The sequence below is a fragment of the Felis catus genome, chromosome B4 (assembly GCF_018350175.1).
Source record: "Felis catus isolate Fca126 chromosome B4, F.catus_Fca126_mat1.0, whole genome shotgun sequence".
NCBI classification, from domain to species: domain Eukaryota; kingdom Metazoa; phylum Chordata; class Mammalia; order Carnivora; family Felidae; genus Felis; species Felis catus.
The window spans coordinates 134,683,199-134,701,472 of record NC_058374.1 but is presented as its reverse complement, the minus strand read 5'-3'; the positions used below and the strand labels follow the sequence as shown (position 1 = coordinate 134,701,472).

General features: G+C 54.9%; 1 protein-coding gene across 2 annotated transcripts in view; it reads right to left on the bottom strand.

Moving 5' to 3' along the window:
- ACO2 (aconitase 2) overlaps nt 1-18,274 on the bottom strand; it is a 53,264-nt gene that overhangs the window by 832 nt on the left and 34,158 nt on the right. The window contains exons 3-17 of one of the 2 annotated variants that reach the window (XM_003989332.6): nt 17,357-17,615; nt 14,016-14,108; nt 10,381-10,539; nt 10,007-10,157; nt 8,439-8,543; nt 7,366-7,457; nt 6,248-6,353; nt 4,916-5,073; nt 4,618-4,691; nt 4,027-4,138; nt 2,826-2,948; nt 2,429-2,584; nt 1,302-1,493; nt 729-861; nt 130-251 (exon numbers count right to left, since the gene is read on the bottom strand). In XM_003989332.6, the coding sequence (XP_003989381.2) occupies nt 130-251; nt 729-861; nt 1,302-1,493; nt 2,429-2,584; nt 2,826-2,948; nt 4,027-4,138; nt 4,618-4,691; nt 4,916-5,073; nt 6,248-6,353; nt 7,366-7,457; nt 8,439-8,543; nt 10,007-10,157; nt 10,381-10,539; nt 14,016-14,108; nt 17,357-17,615 (2,035 nt within the window). The remainder of the gene's footprint in view (nt 1-129; nt 252-728; nt 862-1,301; nt 1,494-2,428; nt 2,585-2,825; nt 2,949-4,026; nt 4,139-4,617; nt 4,692-4,915; nt 5,074-6,247; nt 6,354-7,365; nt 7,458-8,438; nt 8,544-10,006; nt 10,158-10,380; nt 10,540-14,015; nt 14,109-17,356; nt 17,616-18,274) is intronic. The other variant, XM_045062436.1, reaches the window with a different exon arrangement.

Below are 18,274 nucleotides of genomic sequence, written 5' to 3'. Positions count from 1 at the left end.
GAGAATTTAAGGGCCCTACCAGCTGGAACAAAGGCTCATGGGAGGAAAAAGGGGGGTCAGAAGTGGGCATAGAAGGAGGGAAAGCAAAGTGGCTGTCCCCGGCCCACCCTCCTTCCCTGGCTCCCTGACCTTGCCAGGAGCGAAGTCTTTCAGGCCCTGGATGGTCAGCTTGTCCACAGGGTGAATCTTATTGTAGTCAGCCGGGTCAGCAAAGGTGAGGGGCAGCAGGCCCTGCTTCTTCAGGTTGGTTTCTAGAAGGCAGAGGGCACACTCAATCCACAGATGGCAGAGCCAGTCTCCGTTCCTCTGCACAGGGAACCTCACCAGCCAAGAGAGCTTCCTTTTCTAAGCCCAGTGACAGCTCTGGGAGAGGCCCCTAGTCTTGCCACCTGGGGTCCTTCGAGAACCTTCTGCGGGTGTGCTGGTTTGTGTCTTGGCCTTCCTGACATTCACAATCAGAAAAATCCTCTGACCATGTGCCCTGGATTTCAATTGCTTAGGTCTGCAAGTTTGGAAGCAAGACTGGGGCTTCCCGTGACGGGAAGCTGTGGGCATCACGCTCAACACAACTCAGAAGGGGTAGAGACGATGGTGGAAAACAGGAGCCGGGGACACGGCTCAGTAACCTGGCATGTGGCTCCAGGCCTGACTCAGCCACCAGCAGGTTGGGTGACCTTGGGCTGCCAGTAGGGGAAGCGGGCGTGGCTAGACCCCAGGCTCCAGCTTACCATGGATCCTGGCGAAGCTCTTGGTGATGATGGCCCGGCCCCCGAGGTGGCGAGGCTCCAGTGCTGCGTGCTCCCGGCTCGAGCCCTCCCCATAGTTCTCGTCTCCGATCACCACCCACCGGATACCATGTTTCTGTCAGTGAGGAGGGTATGAGAGAGAGGAAGACAGTGGTCCCTTGCTGCTGCCCCTGGGCTTCCTGAAGCTCAGAGGCCAAGAGGCTAGAGAGGCCCCTCCTTACCTGTTCCCCAAGGAAGGGCTGGTGAAATCAGAGGTGAATTAGGCCCAGACCAGGCCCTGAGGGGACAGAGGTGACCAGACACAGGCCCTGGCTATCTGCAAGGGGCCTGGGGAGGTGGCGCGACCTACCCATCAGTGCCCAGCATAGAGGCGGGCTTTTGGGGGAAGGCCACGGTATGGGATTGGAGCCCAGAGCAGGAGTATATGGTGAGAATGACACAGGACCGCCCCATGGCACCAGGGTGTCCTTCAACTGCAGAGCTACTGGTGTGGAGTCCTGGAGAGCAACCCCCTTCCCTGCACCCCCACCCCTGCCCCTACGGACTGGGACCCACCTTGTAGTAGCGGGCAGTGTCAGGGACAGGGCCAAACTCCTGGGTGACAGCATTGCGCACGGAGTTGGCCTTGCCATTTTCAATGTTGATGGCACCAATGAGCAGATTATTGGAGATGTTGTCCAGGTGCCCACGGAACTTGAGCCAGGGGCCGGCAGCGGAGATGTGGTCAGTGGTACACTTCCCTTTGACCTTGGGTGGGGGACAAGAGAGGACTAAGGTCAGGGCATGGTGCATGCGTGAGAGGTGGATGAAGGGAGAAGCCCTCCTAGAGGCCGGTGGCTGGACCCGGGAAGGGGGACAAGAACAGCGGGTCTGCAGCCCTGGTGCTGCTACACTTTGTCCATGGGGCTCAGGCAAGACCATCACCCACCCCTCGAAGGCCCTGTGCTGCTCAGGGTCTTGTCCAGGACAGGGCACTCACAGGGACAGAGGCTGGACAGGCAGGACAGGAATGTCTGCTCACTCACCCTTCAGATGCCCAGGCTGGAAAAAACTACTGACCTCATGCTGGACACAGAGGAGCCCGAGGATGTGTCCTGCTCCTGGCTGGTGACCAGTTTTATCTATCATGTGGGCTTAATACTGGCTGTGTCACTGCCTGGCGACTCTTAGTAAACAGGATGAATTCATGTCTGACACGGGCCTAAGGCCTCTAGCCACACCATGAAGCCTTGTGTCTGCCCAGCTCCCAAACACAGGCCATACCAACTGATGCCCAAGTGTGGGAACTGAGGAGTCGATGGCTTTTGGAGCCTACCAGGTCAAGCTAGAGGCGTGGAGACCTGCTGTGCAAGGTCACATGTGCCCTTCTTGCTGCATCCACTGCCCGTGGCTGCCAGAGGTGGCCCTCACCAGCTGCAGCCGATGGCTGCGAGCCCTGGACACAGCTGGCCAGATCCAGCTCGGCCTGGCACGGGGCAGTGGAGAAGGAGACACAACTGTGGATGCCCCGGCTCCTCTCTCCGCAGCCACACCTCTCTCTCTCCCTGCCCCCACCCTAGTCCTGACCTTCCTCCCTGGGGCCCAGGGAGAACACGTGGTTTCACAGCCCTTCCTGCTGCCAAGGGGAGGGCCCCTGCCAGGCTGGGGCTGTTCTCCCCCGATCCCTGCCCCATGTCGCTGACCTTGATGAGGATTTGCAGGTCCTCCAGGTCTTTGCCATCCCACTTGTCAAAAGGCTCCAGGAGCTGCAGGCGCTGGCTGGTGGGGCTCACGTCCACTCGCTGCCCGCTGCTGTCCTTGGGAGGATGCTGGTAGGTGTCCTGCCCAGGGTCAAACTCCTGCAGGAGGAGGCAGGGGCGTGCTGGGTGCCTAATTCTCCGTCCTCAAGCAGACGGGCTCTTGTAGGCCCCACACCTTCCCCTCCAGTGCACAGAGCTGCCTCATTCTTGCTAACTGTGCCATCCTGCCTGCCCAGGATGCTGGCATGTTGGGAAGGAGTGTCTTGGCCACAGAGTAACCGGCAGGGGCCCGAGGCGGGCCTGCGGCGGCTAATAGCACCAGGTGGCAGTGCCTGCTCACCGCTCGGGGAAGCTCGTCTGCATCTGGGGCCTCCAGCTTGAATTTCTTGCCATCCTTGCCTGTCAGGAAGTCGGTCTCTGGGTTGAACTTGAGGGTGCCCGCAATGGCCAGGGCTGTGACAATCTGTAATAGAGGTGGCCCACTGCTGCTTAGTACCAAACACCACTCCCATCCCCCACCCTAGCGGGAGCCCAGACATAAACTGAGAATGGAGCCCACGTATATCTAAGATCTCCACAGTCAAGTCCTCCAGACAGAGGCCAAAACTGCAACATCATCTCTGAGAATGTGGGCTACTGGGCCTGGACCTCAGCGCCCTCCTCAGGGATAGTCTCTCCCCTCAGGGGCATGAGCCCTGGCACAGGAACGATGCTGTGACAAAAATGTTCCTAAATGGGCAGCTGAAGGGGCACCTGGGTGGCTCAGTTAAGTGTCTGGTTTCAGCTCCGGTCATGATCTCACGGTTTGTGAGTTCGAGCCCCACGTCAGGTTCTGTGCTGACAGCTCAAAGCCTGGAGCCTGCTTCGGATTCTGTGTCTCCCTCTCTCTCTGCCTTTCCCCCTCTTACACTCGGTCTCTTTTTCTCAAAAATAATTTAACATTAAAAAAGGGAGGGGGGGAGCTGAAACAATGGAAGGCACCACCTTTGCACTCATTTTTAGCAAGCAAAAGTATTTCTGGAACACTCCTTTAAAGAGACAAGAAAGACTGGCTGTGCTCAGACAATGGCTGAGGCTGGGAGCACTCGGCTCAGTTGATGTCCGTCATAACAAGAGGCCACCTTCCCAGCTTGAAGACAGTGCAAGTGCTTTCTAGACTTGCTCATGGAATGGTGACAGGACCCCCGGGCACAGAGAAGGAAAGTGACTAGGACAAACCCATCTGGCCAGGAAGAGGCAGGGCAGGCGTTGGTCCTGGGCAGTCATTCCAAGCTCCTGCTTATGACCATAACTGGGCCAAGCAAGCACTTGGGGCTTCTGAGACCTGAGGGGGCCAAGCAGGGAGCACTGAGGGAGCAGGATGCTTGGGGCCTGTGGCTCTTGGTTTGTGCCCAGACAACCTCTTGCTCTGTGATGCCAACCCTCCCTCAGCAGCCCCACAGGGTCAGACGCCTTGTTGCAGGCTCCATTTTCCCCACTGACCAGCCAGGGGTAGGTCCCCAGAGGCAGTCCCAGGCTATGGCTGGGCTACACAGTCTCACCTCTGGGGACGTGACGAAGGCATGGGTCTCAGGGTTTGCATCATTGCGGCCTGTGAAGTTCCTGTTGTAGGAGGTGACGATTGTGTTCTTCTCCCCCTTCTTGATGTCCTTTCTGCCAGGTCAGAAGAGACAGGGTTAAGTGTGTCTGCCTGCCTTATGACACAGGAGGGGAAATGAAAAGACCCTGGAATAGTCACCTTCTCCCTGGGACTCACGCATACAGAGCAGGAGGGAACCTGGGAGATCGTGGCGGTTTGCCTGAGACCGCACCTAAGACAGGGAGAGCCCAGACCAAGGCCTGAGTTTCCTGACCTGGGGCCATTGCCTTTCAAATGCTTCCATCCGGGCTCCTGGCTGCATCTGGCTTCAGCCAGGTGGCCAGTCAGTCTCGTGGCAGGGCTCTTCCTCTTGCTTCCAGACCAGCCTTCTAGTCCTGCCTAGAAAAGTCTCCTAGAAAAACCCCTAGTGTGCAATAGCCCCTGAAGCTAGAGGCCTGAGTCTCTTTTCTCCACCCAGTAATGTTTCCCTTCAGCATCTGGGACTCGGACCCCAGGACACAAGGGGTTGTCTTAACAAAGGTGCGCCTCTCACCTGTCCCACTGGCCAATGCAGGGGCCACAAGCATTGGCCAGGACGATGCCGCCTACTTCCCTTAGGATTTGTGCCTGCAGAGGAGAGAGCAGGATGGGGAACTGTCAGGGGCAGGCTAATGGCTGACGGGAAAGGCTGGGTGGGCAGCCTGAGTGCTGAAGAGCTGTATCCGAACCCCGGGGCAGCTGCGGGGCACCTGTACCCGCCCCGGCTAACAGGGCTGTGGCTTGTCCTGCCCGAAGCCACGCTGCTCAGCAGGGGGGAGAGGGAGCCAGGGGCAGGGGGTGTGGGCACTCACATAGCCATCCCGCTCAATGGTGGCACGGATCTGCTCAGAGCCCGGTGTGATGGTGAATTGGGACTTGCACTTAAGCCCATGGGCCAGTGCCTGCTTGGCCACGGCTGCCGAGCGCCCCATGTCCTCATAGCTGGAGTTGGTGCAGCTGCCGATCAGACCTGGTGCATTGTGGATAGTGAGGCCAGGGGTCAAGATCAGAGGTCTCCACCTGACCTCAAGTATCCAGACTTGGTCAAGAGTTCACCAACTGTGCTGGGCTGGGGCTATCCTAAACGGAGACAACCTGGAAGCAATCCAACTGTCTAATAATAAAGGACAGGCTGCGCCGTGGCCCAGCCACTCAAGGGAAGACGAGGTGCCAGTGAAGTGACATGAACACTGAGTCAGAGGGCTCACTCCGGAATATTGACAGTGACCACGGCTGGATGAGGGCTTACAAGAGATGCTAATTTTCTTCTACTTTCAAGTATTCTCTGTTTTTTAAATGCTTTATAATCAGGAAGAAAAAGAATTATTTTTTAAAAGTCTATGATGGTTATTCAAAAAGTCAGTAAAGACTGGATGACATCACATATTGTTTACAGATATCAAAACAATCTCTCTTACCAGTTCAGCAATTTATTTCCAATTAAATCACCAAAGTTTTAAAAAATGTACTTAATCTGCTAAGGGCGAACAAATTACACGGCACTTGTTTTGTGCCAGACACTGAAGAAAGTTCTTTGCGCACATTAACTCCTCACCTCTCTCAACAACATTAACGGGGAAACACAGTATCACCCTCATTTTCCAGACAAGGGACCAAGGCACAGGTAGGTCAAGAAACTTGCTCAGAGTCACCCAACGATGTAGCACCGGAAGCTCATTCAAAGCAAGGCCACCTGGCTTCGGGGTCCATGCTCCGGTCACACTGTACTGTGACAAGAGCAGGTGCCCGTCATCCCAACATGCTAGTGTATCTTCCATGTAAAGCACGCAAAGTGAAATCAGGCAACAAGGTTGGGATGACGAAATGTTTGTAAAGCAGAAACAGACACACATCAGTATGTACACACACACATGGAAACGGTATACCTCAAGGAGCTTCTGAGCTGGTTTCTGGTTGGGAGTTAAGATTAGGAGTCTTTAAAATTCGTTTTGTCTGTCAATATGCTCTACAATGAGCATGTGTTTCTTTTATACCAAGAAAAGGTAATTTTTTTTTAAACCCATAAAGAAGAAACCAACTATTTCAAAAAGTGCCTGGTACCTTTAGGAAGCGCTCTGTGGTAAGCACAATGGTAACCCACCGGCCCAGAGGCCTGTTAAACCCACAGGGTGGAAGGGACTCACCCACTCGGATGTCCAGAGGCCATCCTTCCTTCTCTGCCACAGTGCCGACCTCTGCCACAGGGTGAGCCAGGTCGGGGGTGAAGGGCCCATTGATATGCGGCTTCAGCTGAAGAAACAGAGAAAGGGGAGAGAACAAATCTTGCAGTGTGGGCAGTCTCTGTTCTTCAGAGGCTGCCTGACTCCCACTCAACCAAGTCGAGGACCCAGAAGGCCGACTTACGGCTCAAAAATTCAACCCAGGAAACACCCGAGCAGCGGGCTCTATACATGCACCAGCTCCAGGATCCCTCCAACCCCGTGAAGCTGGTATTATCTCCATTCTGCCAATGAAGGCGATGGCATGCCTTGCTCAAGGTCACAGAGCTAGGAGATGGCAAAGGCATGGAATAAATCAAGGAGGTCAACTTCGTAAGTCCATTATCCCCTACAGTGTGATGCTTGTGTAACCTTATGACAAAAATAGACTTCAAGCCAGGTGCTTTGTGATAATACTTACCAAAAAATGCAAACGCTTAGCAAAGTGCCTGGCACACACATCTCTCAATAAACGTTCCCAATTATGACTATGTGAATTGGCGCATTCAATTCCATGGCCACCTGAGATTTTACACATGATAAAGTAGGGCCCACAGAGGTTGAGTAACTTGTTCAGGGTCACAGGATTAAGTGGCAGAGTCAGGAATTAGGACTTAAATTCATGGAGACGGGCTTCAGGGCTAAACCCTCAACCACTCTACTTGGCTGCTTCCGTTCCTCCAGTCTGCCTTTCCCCTGGCCTTCCAGATGCTCACTCTGGCCTGCAGGTCTCAGGGTGCCAAACCCTGCACAGGCCTGGGAATCTTGGGCCTTGAGCTCTAGCACTCTGACAAAACTGCAGGGCAAAATCATGGCTTCAGCTAATGGTGAGGTGGAGGCAAACTGAGCCAGTTTCTGAATCACCAGCCACAGCCACATCTCCTGCCAACCACAGCCTGATTTGGGCGGCAGTGTGCAGGGGCACTGGGGAACCAAAGGCCCCCCCACCGTCCTGGGTGTGCAGACAGGGCCCACTAGGGGTCCCAGATGAGGCTTGAACACCCCAGCCTCAGAAATTCCTTGGTCTCCCCTCCCTTCCTCACCTCATTGAGGTTAATTTCAATTAGTTGGTCATAATGGCAGCCAGGGTCAGGTACCAAGTGATCCTTATATTCATCAGCTAGTTTGGCAATGTCTGAAATCAATAAGGGAAGAAGATTAAACCATGTAGAACAGGAAATGGTCAAGAGACAGACCAACTGACTGACTACCCACCCACCCACCCATCCATCCATCCAAGCCAGTTACCTGGCACCTGTTAAACTGGGCCCTGGACACTAAGCAAACAAAGGAACAATGAAAACAGCACAGGACACACAGTCCCTGCTCTCAAGGAGCATGCAATCTAACGAAGGAGCTATCAACGAACTGGTATGATATGATACAACAGAGACACATAGGGACACAGAAGCACCAACCAAGGTTCAAAGTCAAGGAAGACTTCCTAGAGATGAGAAGTGTTGAGTTTTGAAGAAGTTACTTGATAATGAAAGAGAGGGATGGGACTTCCAGGTAGGACTTCATGTGCTCAGCACTTGGACACAATTGGACAAGCTCTCCCCATGACCCCTGGCCTCTGCTTCCACCAATCACCCTTGCTCATTTCCCTTCAGAGGCTCCAACAATCCCTCCCACAGGCCCTATTTCTTCCTCTGAGCTTCAAAGAAGTCAAGCTAGAACCTCAGGCAAACGGGGGGGGGGGGGGGGGGGGGGGAGGCTGGGAATGGTTCTGGTTCCAGATGTTTTTTTCCTTCTCCAGGACAGGAATCATGAACAGATCCCTGTCATTTCTGGAGCTTCCTATAGGGGGCACCAGGGACCAGACCAAAAGACCCCAGACTTGGCCCTCCTTTCAGGTGAAACTAAACTCCAATCTCAAGGCAGGGGAATCTCAAACTTAGATGCCAGGCCCTTTGACAAACTGTTGGAGTTGCAGACACGCTACTCAGAAACAATAACACATATAACTTCATACCCCTCTGGGGGCTTCTCAGGGCCTCTAAAGCCAATCTAGAAACATGAGATTAAAGACCCCTGCCCTAAAGGGAAAGGTGTAGCTCAAGGGTCTCCATGCAATATGACTGCTCTGCGGACCGCCCTGCCCCCGCCAGCTCACCCTCCCGGCCTGTCTTGCTCAGGTACTTCTTCATCCTGTGGTTGTAAGGAAACACTGACGTGGTGGCCCCGATCTCTGCGCCCATGTTGCAGATTGTCGCCATGCCTGGAGAGAAACAGAGCTGGTGAAGCTGGCCTAGCGGCTGGACACGGGCCCCATACACCTATCGGGTGTGCGCACGCATCTTCACGCCAGGGAGCTGGGGTCACTTCTTCCCTCGCTCACGCAGCCATCTAGTGGCAGCAGGCAGACTCGTCCCCCATGACCCACAGTTAAAACCAGGGCCAAAGAAAACACAAAATTCAGCCCCTACCAGCTGGGTTCTAGCTCTGGGCCTGGCTATCCTGGCCAGACTGCCTCGCCATTACTGTGCCCATCTTGCAGGTGAGGGAACTGGCTCAAAGAGGTCCAAAGTCACGCCATAAAGCAAATGCAGGTGCCGGCATTCAGGTCAAGGCCCACCTGCCTAGTGCCCGGACCTGCTCTCTTTCAGTCACACCACGGTGCCGTGTGGAAGTGTTTCTGGGTCTCAGGTTTTCCAGCAATAAGACTGGAATGAAGTGCACTGTCCCGACCACAGAGCCTCACGCAGAACGGGTGAGACTTACAGATATCCTGTTTCATGGGGTTGCTGGGACATGGGACCAGGCTTGTTATCAACTTCGGAACTGAGCTGTCCAATGGTAATAAGCACTACCTGTAAGAGTGAGCCCTGTCTCTGGAGGGGTGCAAGGGCAGCTGAACAGGAGCCCCGTGGGGCTGCTGTGGAGCTGAGGCAGGCACCGGGGGAAGTCTGGGCTGGACCATCCATAAGGCTTGTTCCAAGTCTCCCTGCATTCCTGAGGGCCTAGGCATTGAGGCCAGGTCACCCGGAGTGATGAGTAGAAGGGGCCCGCTCGGGGCGCCTGGGTGGCGCAGTCGGTTAAGCGTCCGACATCAGCCAGGTCACTATCTCGCGGTCCGTGAGTTCGAGCCCCATGTCAGGCTCTGGGCTGATGGCTCGGAGCCTGGAGACTGTTTCCGATTCTGTGTGTGTGTCTCTCTCTTCCCCTCCCCCGTTCATGCTCTGTCTCTCTCTGTCCCAAAAATAAATAAAAAACGTTGGAAAAAAAAAAAAGAAGGGGCCCGCTCCTACTTGGTCTTAGAGCCTCGTAGGTGATAAATCTAATCCAAGTAAAGTGAGTGAGGCTCCAAGGAAGATGTGGGGACGGGGCTGCTCTGTGAATGAACCCTGGCTCTGGCTCCCCATTCCACCACCACCTCCATTCTCTCTGGGATTCCCTTTCTGGATCACCCAAGGCAGCGCAGTGCCAGGGCAGGCGGGGTTGGCTTGGTCCCTAACTCTGCGTGGCCACAGGGAGGTACTCGCCCACCCCCCCAGAAGAGGCCACCATCTCTTAGACTAGAGGAACCTAGACTAATCCCCCCCCACACCTCTAGGTGTCCATCATGTCCCCAAACTGGATGGATACTCAGGGGAAGGCCATTCACTGCTTCCATGGATCAACTACTGGCCCCACCAGGCCCAACACAGGCCGCGGGGCGCGTCACATGGCCGCCCTCCTCACCGGTGCAGGAGATGGAGTCCACGCCCGGCCCGTGGTACTCCACGATGGCACCCGTGCCACCTTTCACTGTGAGGATACCCGCCACCTTTAGGATCACGTCTTTGGGGGAGGTCCAGCCAGAGAGGGAGCCCGTCAGCTTCACACCAATCACCTGAACAGGAGGGGCGAGACAGCAATTACAGGCACCGTGTACCATGCTCCAACCACGAAGCCAAAGCATCTGCCTGCTGGGATTCCCATTTCTGCTTATTTACCCCTGGCTCTCCCCCAAAGAGACTGGAGTCTGAAATATTCCCTCATCCCTTTTGGGTTTCACAGACTTCCATTCGTCCCCACCAAAAACACCCCTGAAAGAGCGTTTCCCCACTCCTCACCTTGGGGCACTTCAGCTCCCAGGGGATCCCAGCCATGACATCCACTGCATCAGCACCCCCGACTCCGATGCAGATGCCCCCCAGGCCACCGCCATTGGGGGTGTGGGAATCAGTGCCAATCAGGAGAACCCCAGGATATGCGTAGTTTTCCAGAATGATCTGAAAAAGAACCCAAGATCTTCAGCTTACCAGCCCTCATCAGAGAATGGAAGTGGGGACCAAGAGGGGTCTGCAAAACTGGCCCCCTGGGTCATTTCTAGGCACCCCTCCAGGAGAGGGCCTCTCAGGTGTGGCTGGAAGGGCCAGGGGCTTGGGAGACAGGTGGCTTGGGCTCCCGAACGGCTCCGACAGTCCTGGACTGTCTGACTTGGGCTCGCGAGTGCCTTCTTGCACCTCAGTGCCCGTGTTTGCGGCACAGTAACAAGAACACATGCACCACACTGAGCCGAGAACCGTGGTGGGAAGCAGATGAACTGGGATACGGAAATGTGTCCTGGGACAAGTGTGACTGCCTACTGGGCTTCATAGGGTGGACAATTCCTTCAGGACCCGGCTCCAGTCTCTGCAAGCAAGCACTGGGAAGCCAGCAGGAGCACAGGCCACGAGCTCTTCTGCTGCTGATCTGAAAGGAAGTACAGACGATGCCTCCCCAACCCCAGAGGCCTGGAGGGGCTTAGAGAACTGAAGTGACTTGCACGTGAAGATGGCACCCTGCCTCCTCACCTTTCCTGTTTTACTGTGGCTCCTTCATCGAGGGACTCCTAGCCGGGAAGGCACCGACCATGAGCATTTCTCCAAAACATTTGATTGCAGAGGCATGGCTGTCGTAGCGCGGCCCTGACCCTACCCAGGCACCTGAGGCTGCAGCATCCCAAGGGAAAGCCCTGGCCAAGGGGCCCCAGTCTGAGCTCCGGCCCCACTGCCTACGAGTAGTTGTGGGACGTCGGGCAAGTTACTTCACCTCCCAGGCCTGTTTTCTCGTGGGTAAAAGTAGCCAGTTCTGCTCACCTCATCGAATCACAGTGATAACGCCATGAGAACATGTATATTAAGCTGTAAGAGTACCTGGGAGAGGCCTTCTTTTTACTTATTCTGTAGCACACACTGGGATGTTAGGAAGAGCAAAGGAGGTCAGAGACAAGAAAGGCTCCATGAACGGTCAGGCCTGACTAAATGGTGAGCAGGGTCCATGCACTATTATGGAAACCCCATGGCCCCTGCCCTGGGACAGGGCACACTCCCAGCACACTCAGCAAGGTGTGAGTGATCTTGCCTGTCGGAATGCAGTTAGAAGACCTGGTCTCTTCCCAGGAGGGTGGCAGCTGGCTGGGAGAAAAGGCCAACACAGAGGAAATCCTGAACAAACAACTGTTGGACAGGACACTCGCTGCTCAACTGTTTAATTTTTCTGGCCTCCGTGCCCCAGCCACAAAGATTTAAAACTAGTTAATCTCGAGGCGCCTGGGTGTCTCAGTCGGTTGGGCATCCGACTCTGGCTCAGGTCATGACCTCATGGTTTGTGGGTTTGAGCCCCACATGGGGCTCTGTGCTAACAGCTCAGAGCCTGCAGCCTGCTTCGGATTCTGTGTCTCCCTATCTGCCCTTCCCCCTCTCACACTCTGTCTCTGTCTCTCTTCTCAATAAAATAAATAAATGTTTAAAAATAACAAAATAAAATAAAATAAAACTAGTTAATCTCTAAGGCTCTTCAAGGTTCTGAAAGTTTGATCCATGAAGACCAGACACAGAATTCAGTGTGGTCTACACAGTATAGACCATGAATATGGCCCATGTTCAAAAGGGAGAGGGACCTTGGGTCTGAACTAAGGAAAGAGTCACAGTGAAGCTGGCTGTACAGTGACCTCCGCAGTCAGCGGGATATGGCTGCGTGGATGGGGGTGAGGGTGGGGGATCAGTGTACTTTAGTCTGGACTAACACCTAGAACATAAATCTGGAAATTCAGCCACCCCCGGGGGTGCTCCTGGCTGGCTCAGTCGGTATAGCATGCGACTCTCGATCTCAGGGTTGTTAAGTTTGAGCCCCATGTTGGGTGCAGAGACTACTTAAAAGAATAAAATCTTACAGAAAAAAAAAAAAATCAGCCTCCATCTGCACAACACATGTACACCGAGGCCTCATTCTGCACCTACCTGGCCCCAGGCCCAGCGCCAGAGAGGAATAAATAAACCACAGTCTCTGTCCCCAGAGCATGTGGTGCGGTAGGGGAAGCACCTGGCACATCCTGGGGTCATTATGTGAAGGGTCCCATAGAGGATCACACAAGGGGGCTCCAATGTCCAGCACCAGGGAGGACTGGGGGCGGGGGCTTCACAGAGGTGACCAAAAGGCAGAGATGTGGAGGAGGAAGGATGTGCCGGGCCGAGCACAGGACGTTCAGGGTGGAGGGAAAGGGGTTAGGTTTGGTTTGGTAGATTAAAGCTGCCGATGGCCTGACATCAAGGGGGAGAGAAAAGCAAAGCTGTACAGAGATCACATGCTTCCTGGGAATTTTCTTTTTAAAGGAACAAATCTACCAGGCTATACACTTAGCTGGTGGCCAGAGGCAGGTGTGAGCTGCCATCATTCATAGCCCTGAACTTTGGCCATGAGCCGCCAAAGACGCCCGGGGGTTGGAATGAGGTGGGAAGGGAGACACTTGGGACTGGGGAGCCGTTCTTGACGAAAGTCCAAAGCTGGATCTACCCGACTCCCTAGCCCTGCTGTGGGGAGAAGCTTCCTAGCCCCTGCAGACTGACGTGACCTGCCATTTGCAGGCAGTCCCTTCTTGGCGAGGGCAATATTTTTAAAGGGCAGAGCAGTGACCCATGGGCTCTGGTTTCAGAGTGGGGCAGTGCCGGGAGCCCACGCAGGGTCGGATTACAGCCTGACTCAGCTCATCCTGAAGGAGGGCTGGGATGGAGGTGGGGAGAAGGGTCACCTTGGGAAGGCGCGAAGAGGCACATACAGGATGGATGGCAAATAGCCAGTACAAGCTAGCGCTCCCCACAAACCAGTCACCCTGGATGAAAGCTGAGCACCTATCTCCCAGAAACACGCGTGCACACAAAATTGCCCATCAAAAGAAAATCCATCCTTCGGGAGAGCCCAGAAGAACTGGCTGACACCGCCACGTGACCTATGGTACCTCCATCCCACACAATACCACGAAGGGGCCAAGAAGACCCCAAGGAGCGCTATGTGCGCCGAGGAGGGGAGAAGCCTGGGTGTGACAGGAGGCACACCAGCAGCACACGGGCGGAGCACTGGCTGTGGGGCCAGACTCTTGGATCAGCCAGCTGTCCCTGGGCAAGTGGATTAACTCCTTCGCGCCTCAGTTACTTCACCTACACAGCGTAGATCATGAAACCACCTACCTCACAGAGTTGTGGTGAACAATGAGTAAGTTAGTATCTGTCGAGTGCGAAGTCTAGTGCCTGGCACACAGAATGTGCCCATCAAACGTTAGGTATCCACACAAAAAGGAATAACGTTTGTGGAAAAAAGCAAGACAAAAAAATAATACAACACCCCTCTGCCCTCCCGAGCCTCTGGCCTTCTGTCCCGCAGGCCAGGAGATGCTCTCTGGTTCCCTAAGGTCCCCTCCCCCAGAAAGGCAGGCCAAGCCCTGCTTTACCTGGTGAATGATTCCAGAGCCAGGCCTCCAGAAGCCCACGCCATACTTGGCACCTGCAGTTGCCAGGAAATTATACACTTCCTGGTTTATGTCCTATTGAGACAAATCAATAACCAGAGCATGAGTAACACGGTTTGTCTCTGGGACGACTCCTGCTCACCTCCCCCCCACCCCCCCCACGACTCTGAAATGCTGGCACTGTGAAGTCAGGCCCTCTCCTGGAGGTCTTCTACAAATAATTCCAAAAGGGCTTGGATGTTGGCCCAGTCTCAGCTGGCCAGTCTGGGGAGAAAAGCAAGGAAGCAGGGATGGAGCCTCAGTTCCGTGACACCTGGCCAGGGAGCGGTTCTGGAGCAAGTCCCTTCCCTACCCTGTTCTCAGTTTCCTTATTTGCAAAAGGAACTCAATTACATCATCTCCAAGGGTCCCTCTGGCACTCAGGTCTTCGGTCAAGGCCAGCAGTGGGGGGCACATCCAACAAGACCATCTAACTGGGATATGGTGTTGGGGGAAGGGAGCCGTCAAAGGGAAACAGTGGCATCGAGTGGACATTCCAGTTCCAATGTAGCTCAGGCAAGGTGTTGTTAACCTCAGAGGCCTCATTCGAGGCAAGGTCAGAATCCTAGCTGACATTTACTGAATGCCCACTGCACTGAACACCCTCACAATCCATCCCAAGAAACAGGGAAGGCACTGTCACCAAGGCCATTTTACAGACGCAAAAACCGAGGCTCAAAGGTGAAATAACTTGCTGGAGATCCCCAAAGTAAATCCCAGGGTTTGAAACCAGGCCTGTGCAACCACATAGCCTGAGAGCGACATTCTAATATAAAATAAAGCTACCTCCCCTTATAGCAAAGAGGGCATCTCAGAACACCAGCGTCCGGCATGCTGTAGGCGTTCCATACTTGCTGGTTTGATGGGCCCCAATGAGACTGTCAAACGGACCATGTTCTGAAATGCAGATTTCAACAAAACAAGGCTGGGCCAGGCCCACTCTGCCTAGAATTTGAAGGTGACCTCCTCAGGGGGCATGGAAGGCTTCCCAGGACAGCTAATGTGAGGCCAGGGTTTATCAGGAAGACATGGCACGCTCCTGGGCAGGGGAGACTCAGTGATGGAAGGGATGGGACCAGGCGGACGGCAAAGACTCCCCCCTGCGAGGAGGAACGAGGCAGTGAGATCTGCTGGCCTCGGCACAGGAGACTCATGCCCCAAGGCAGAGGGACTCACTGTCAGCTCCCTGGACCCTCAATAAAACACCCTCAAGACCATGCAACCTCCTTCACCTAAACTCCAGACCAACCACACACACCCTTCTGAGGCCCGTTTCGTACCCCCAGGCAAAAGAATAGCACACAAAAAACTTGGGCCCCCAGAGCCGTCTCTCTCTGCTTAATAATGAAATGAATATGCCAGCTTTTTCCTTCAAATCCGTCACTTATAACAAGGGTACCAAGGGCAGGAGGCAGTGGCTGTGTTCTGGGTGCGTGTCCTCGGGTCTGTGTAAGTGGTGGTAAAGAGACAGGGGTGGCAGGGCACAGAGCTGGGCAGCAGAGTCTCGGTCTGAACTCAGCCGAGAGTCTTCTCTGGCTATGCGACCCTGGATAGGTCACTCAGCCTCTCCGGTCCCTGGCCAGAGGGACTCTTTATTTACAAATATACGTCAATCTGGCCACACCCCTCCTTGCTTAAGCCCTTCAGGGACCCCTAGGATGATGCCCATGGCCCTCAAGGCCCTTTCTGAGCCTGCCCCCACCCACTCATACCACCCTCTCTTCCACACACAGCTCCAGCCCCATGGCCCTCTTTCAACTCCACAAAGCATCCAGTTGCTTCCTGCCTTGGGGTCTTTATATACACTGTTCTGTCTACAAAGTTCTTCCTCAAGTCAGTATCAGCTTATCTGCACAGGTTTCAGCTTACGTATCACGTCCTCAAGAGGCGGTCCCGTTCCCCCAGAGTCTAAACTGAATGGCTTTCTTACACTCTCACAGTCCTATGTCTTCCCTTCATAACATATATACAAACTGGCAATTACCTATTTGTGTGATGGTTTAACGTGGGTCTCCCTCCTTGTTCATGAAGGCAGGGCTCCTGTCTTGTTCACACAGAAACCCCAGCATCTAGCACAGTGCCTGGCATACAATTAGTGTTCAATAAACACTGGTCAAATAAATGAGTGAGTCCTGAAATCCTTGATTCTGTGAATCTCATCTCCAGAAGGCAGATTCTGAATCCATAAAGCAAAGCGAGGGCCAGACCCCAAAGGCGGTGGTGGCCCTGCTGTGGGCAGTCATCCCAGGGCGGTTCCCGGCCAAACCCAGCTCCTGGCACCGCAGGAGCCCCTGTACCGCTACCACCCCCACTGCTGCTAACATGGAAACCTCTGGCCAGCAGGCTGGGCTTTCAGCCGAGTAGAAAAACAACCACCGGCAACCAGGACAAAAACTGGCAGGGCAGGGTGGGAAGAAAGGGCTCCAGTGGGAAAGCTGAGTGCTTCCCATGGGCCTGAGAGGCGCTCGAAGCTCCACTGACCCTGAAGCTGGAGCACTTTCAATGGCAGCCCAGCCAGCATTCAGCTCCTGCCAGAGGCCCCCCAGGAGGGCGCCCCTTCCACTGCGGGGGGGCTGGGGGAGGGTGTGGAAAGGGTGGAGGGCCAGAGCTGGCAGAGGCACACGCAGAGGGGCCACAAGCAGAGCCTGGGGGGAGGAGCAGGAACGGGATTTCATGAGGAAGGGTGCGAGGAATTCAAGGAAAAACCTACTCATTGTGGCACACGGCCCCTGCTATGTCCTTAAGCAAACTCCCGGAAGAAAGCCCCCAAAGGAGGCCAGTCAGTAAGAGGGCGCTCGGGACACGGCACTGGTCCTAACCACGTGCCCACGCAGCCGAGGTACCTCACCGCACAGGGCCCTGGCCGCCTCGGATGGACAACGAGCAGCACCGCCTGCCCGCCTCCCTGGCGGGGTCCTCGGGGCTCGGCCGAGCGCCTGGGTGAGCGCACGTGTGACGCCGGCGGAGAGGAAGGAGCAAACTACCCTCTGCAGAGCGACCGGCGATCTGTGTCATAACCTGCTGTTTCTAATGTGCCAGAACAAAGACCACACAAGAACAACGTGGTAAGATTAGGGACGATTTGGGTTTTGTCTGTTTTTAGGCATTCTCTAACATCTTCACAATGAGCAAACGGTATCTTCAGAGTTAGTAAAGAGCAAAGATGTTTTAAAAAAGACTAAACCAAAGAACCTGTTAGAATTGCAAAGCGATGCCTTAGCTCAAGGGCTTTGCCTCTTGTCCCATGTCACACCCACCGTCCCCCGATGCCACCTTCGGCTCACCTTGGCCCGACGCAGGTCTTTCTCACCCCCGAGCTGGGCCTCAATCAGGTGATCGCAGTGGATGGTGGACGGCACAGCCACCTTGGGCAGCCCGCTGCTGATGAACTGCAACATGGCCATCTGGGCCGTGGCATCCTGCATGGCCACACGGTCGGGCCGCAGCCGCAGGTACGTCTTGCCCCGCTCGATCTCCTGCTTGGCTGGGTCATCCAGGTGTCCGTATACAATCTTCTCTGAGAGGGTCAGAGGCCGGTTCAATCTGCGGGGAGAGGGAGAGGTGCCGGCTGCACAATGCCCTGCCTGCCCACAGCCGTGGCAACCATGAGGGGTGGGCACGAATCAGTCCCTCTGACACTCAGCACTCACTGGGTGCTCCAAAATTACTTAAGTGACTGACAGCATCATGAGAGGTGGGCAGGTTGCTTTTTCACAGAGGATATCTGCTCTTCCGGCATATTGATCACTATTATCTGATGAACCCCTATTACATGTGTGTCTCACTGTTCACTCCTCATTGTATCCCTGTCATCTGATAAGACGGGCAAGAGGGAAGGGAGGCTCGGCAGAGTGGCGGTGATCGCTCCAGCTCAGTCAGGGTCTTGCTTGCGAGCCTCTAATTCTCTCTGTCCCCGGCCACTTCTCCTGTGCTCTCGGCCCCACCAAGACACAGAGGATCCCACCAGCATCCCACACAACCCACAACCCCCTGCTGTTTACACTGCTGGGCTGAAGCCCTTCCCATTAGCCCCCCTTGCTCTCACCCCATTCACCCAGCACGGCTATCAGCTCTCAACAACGCACACCCAGTCGCTGTCCCCAGCCCCTCACTAGACCCTCTTCCTAGACCCCCTCTCCCTGGAGGTCCCACCCCTCCCTTCCCCGTTGGGGCCAAAGTGGCAGTCCGACCCTGGCTCCCGG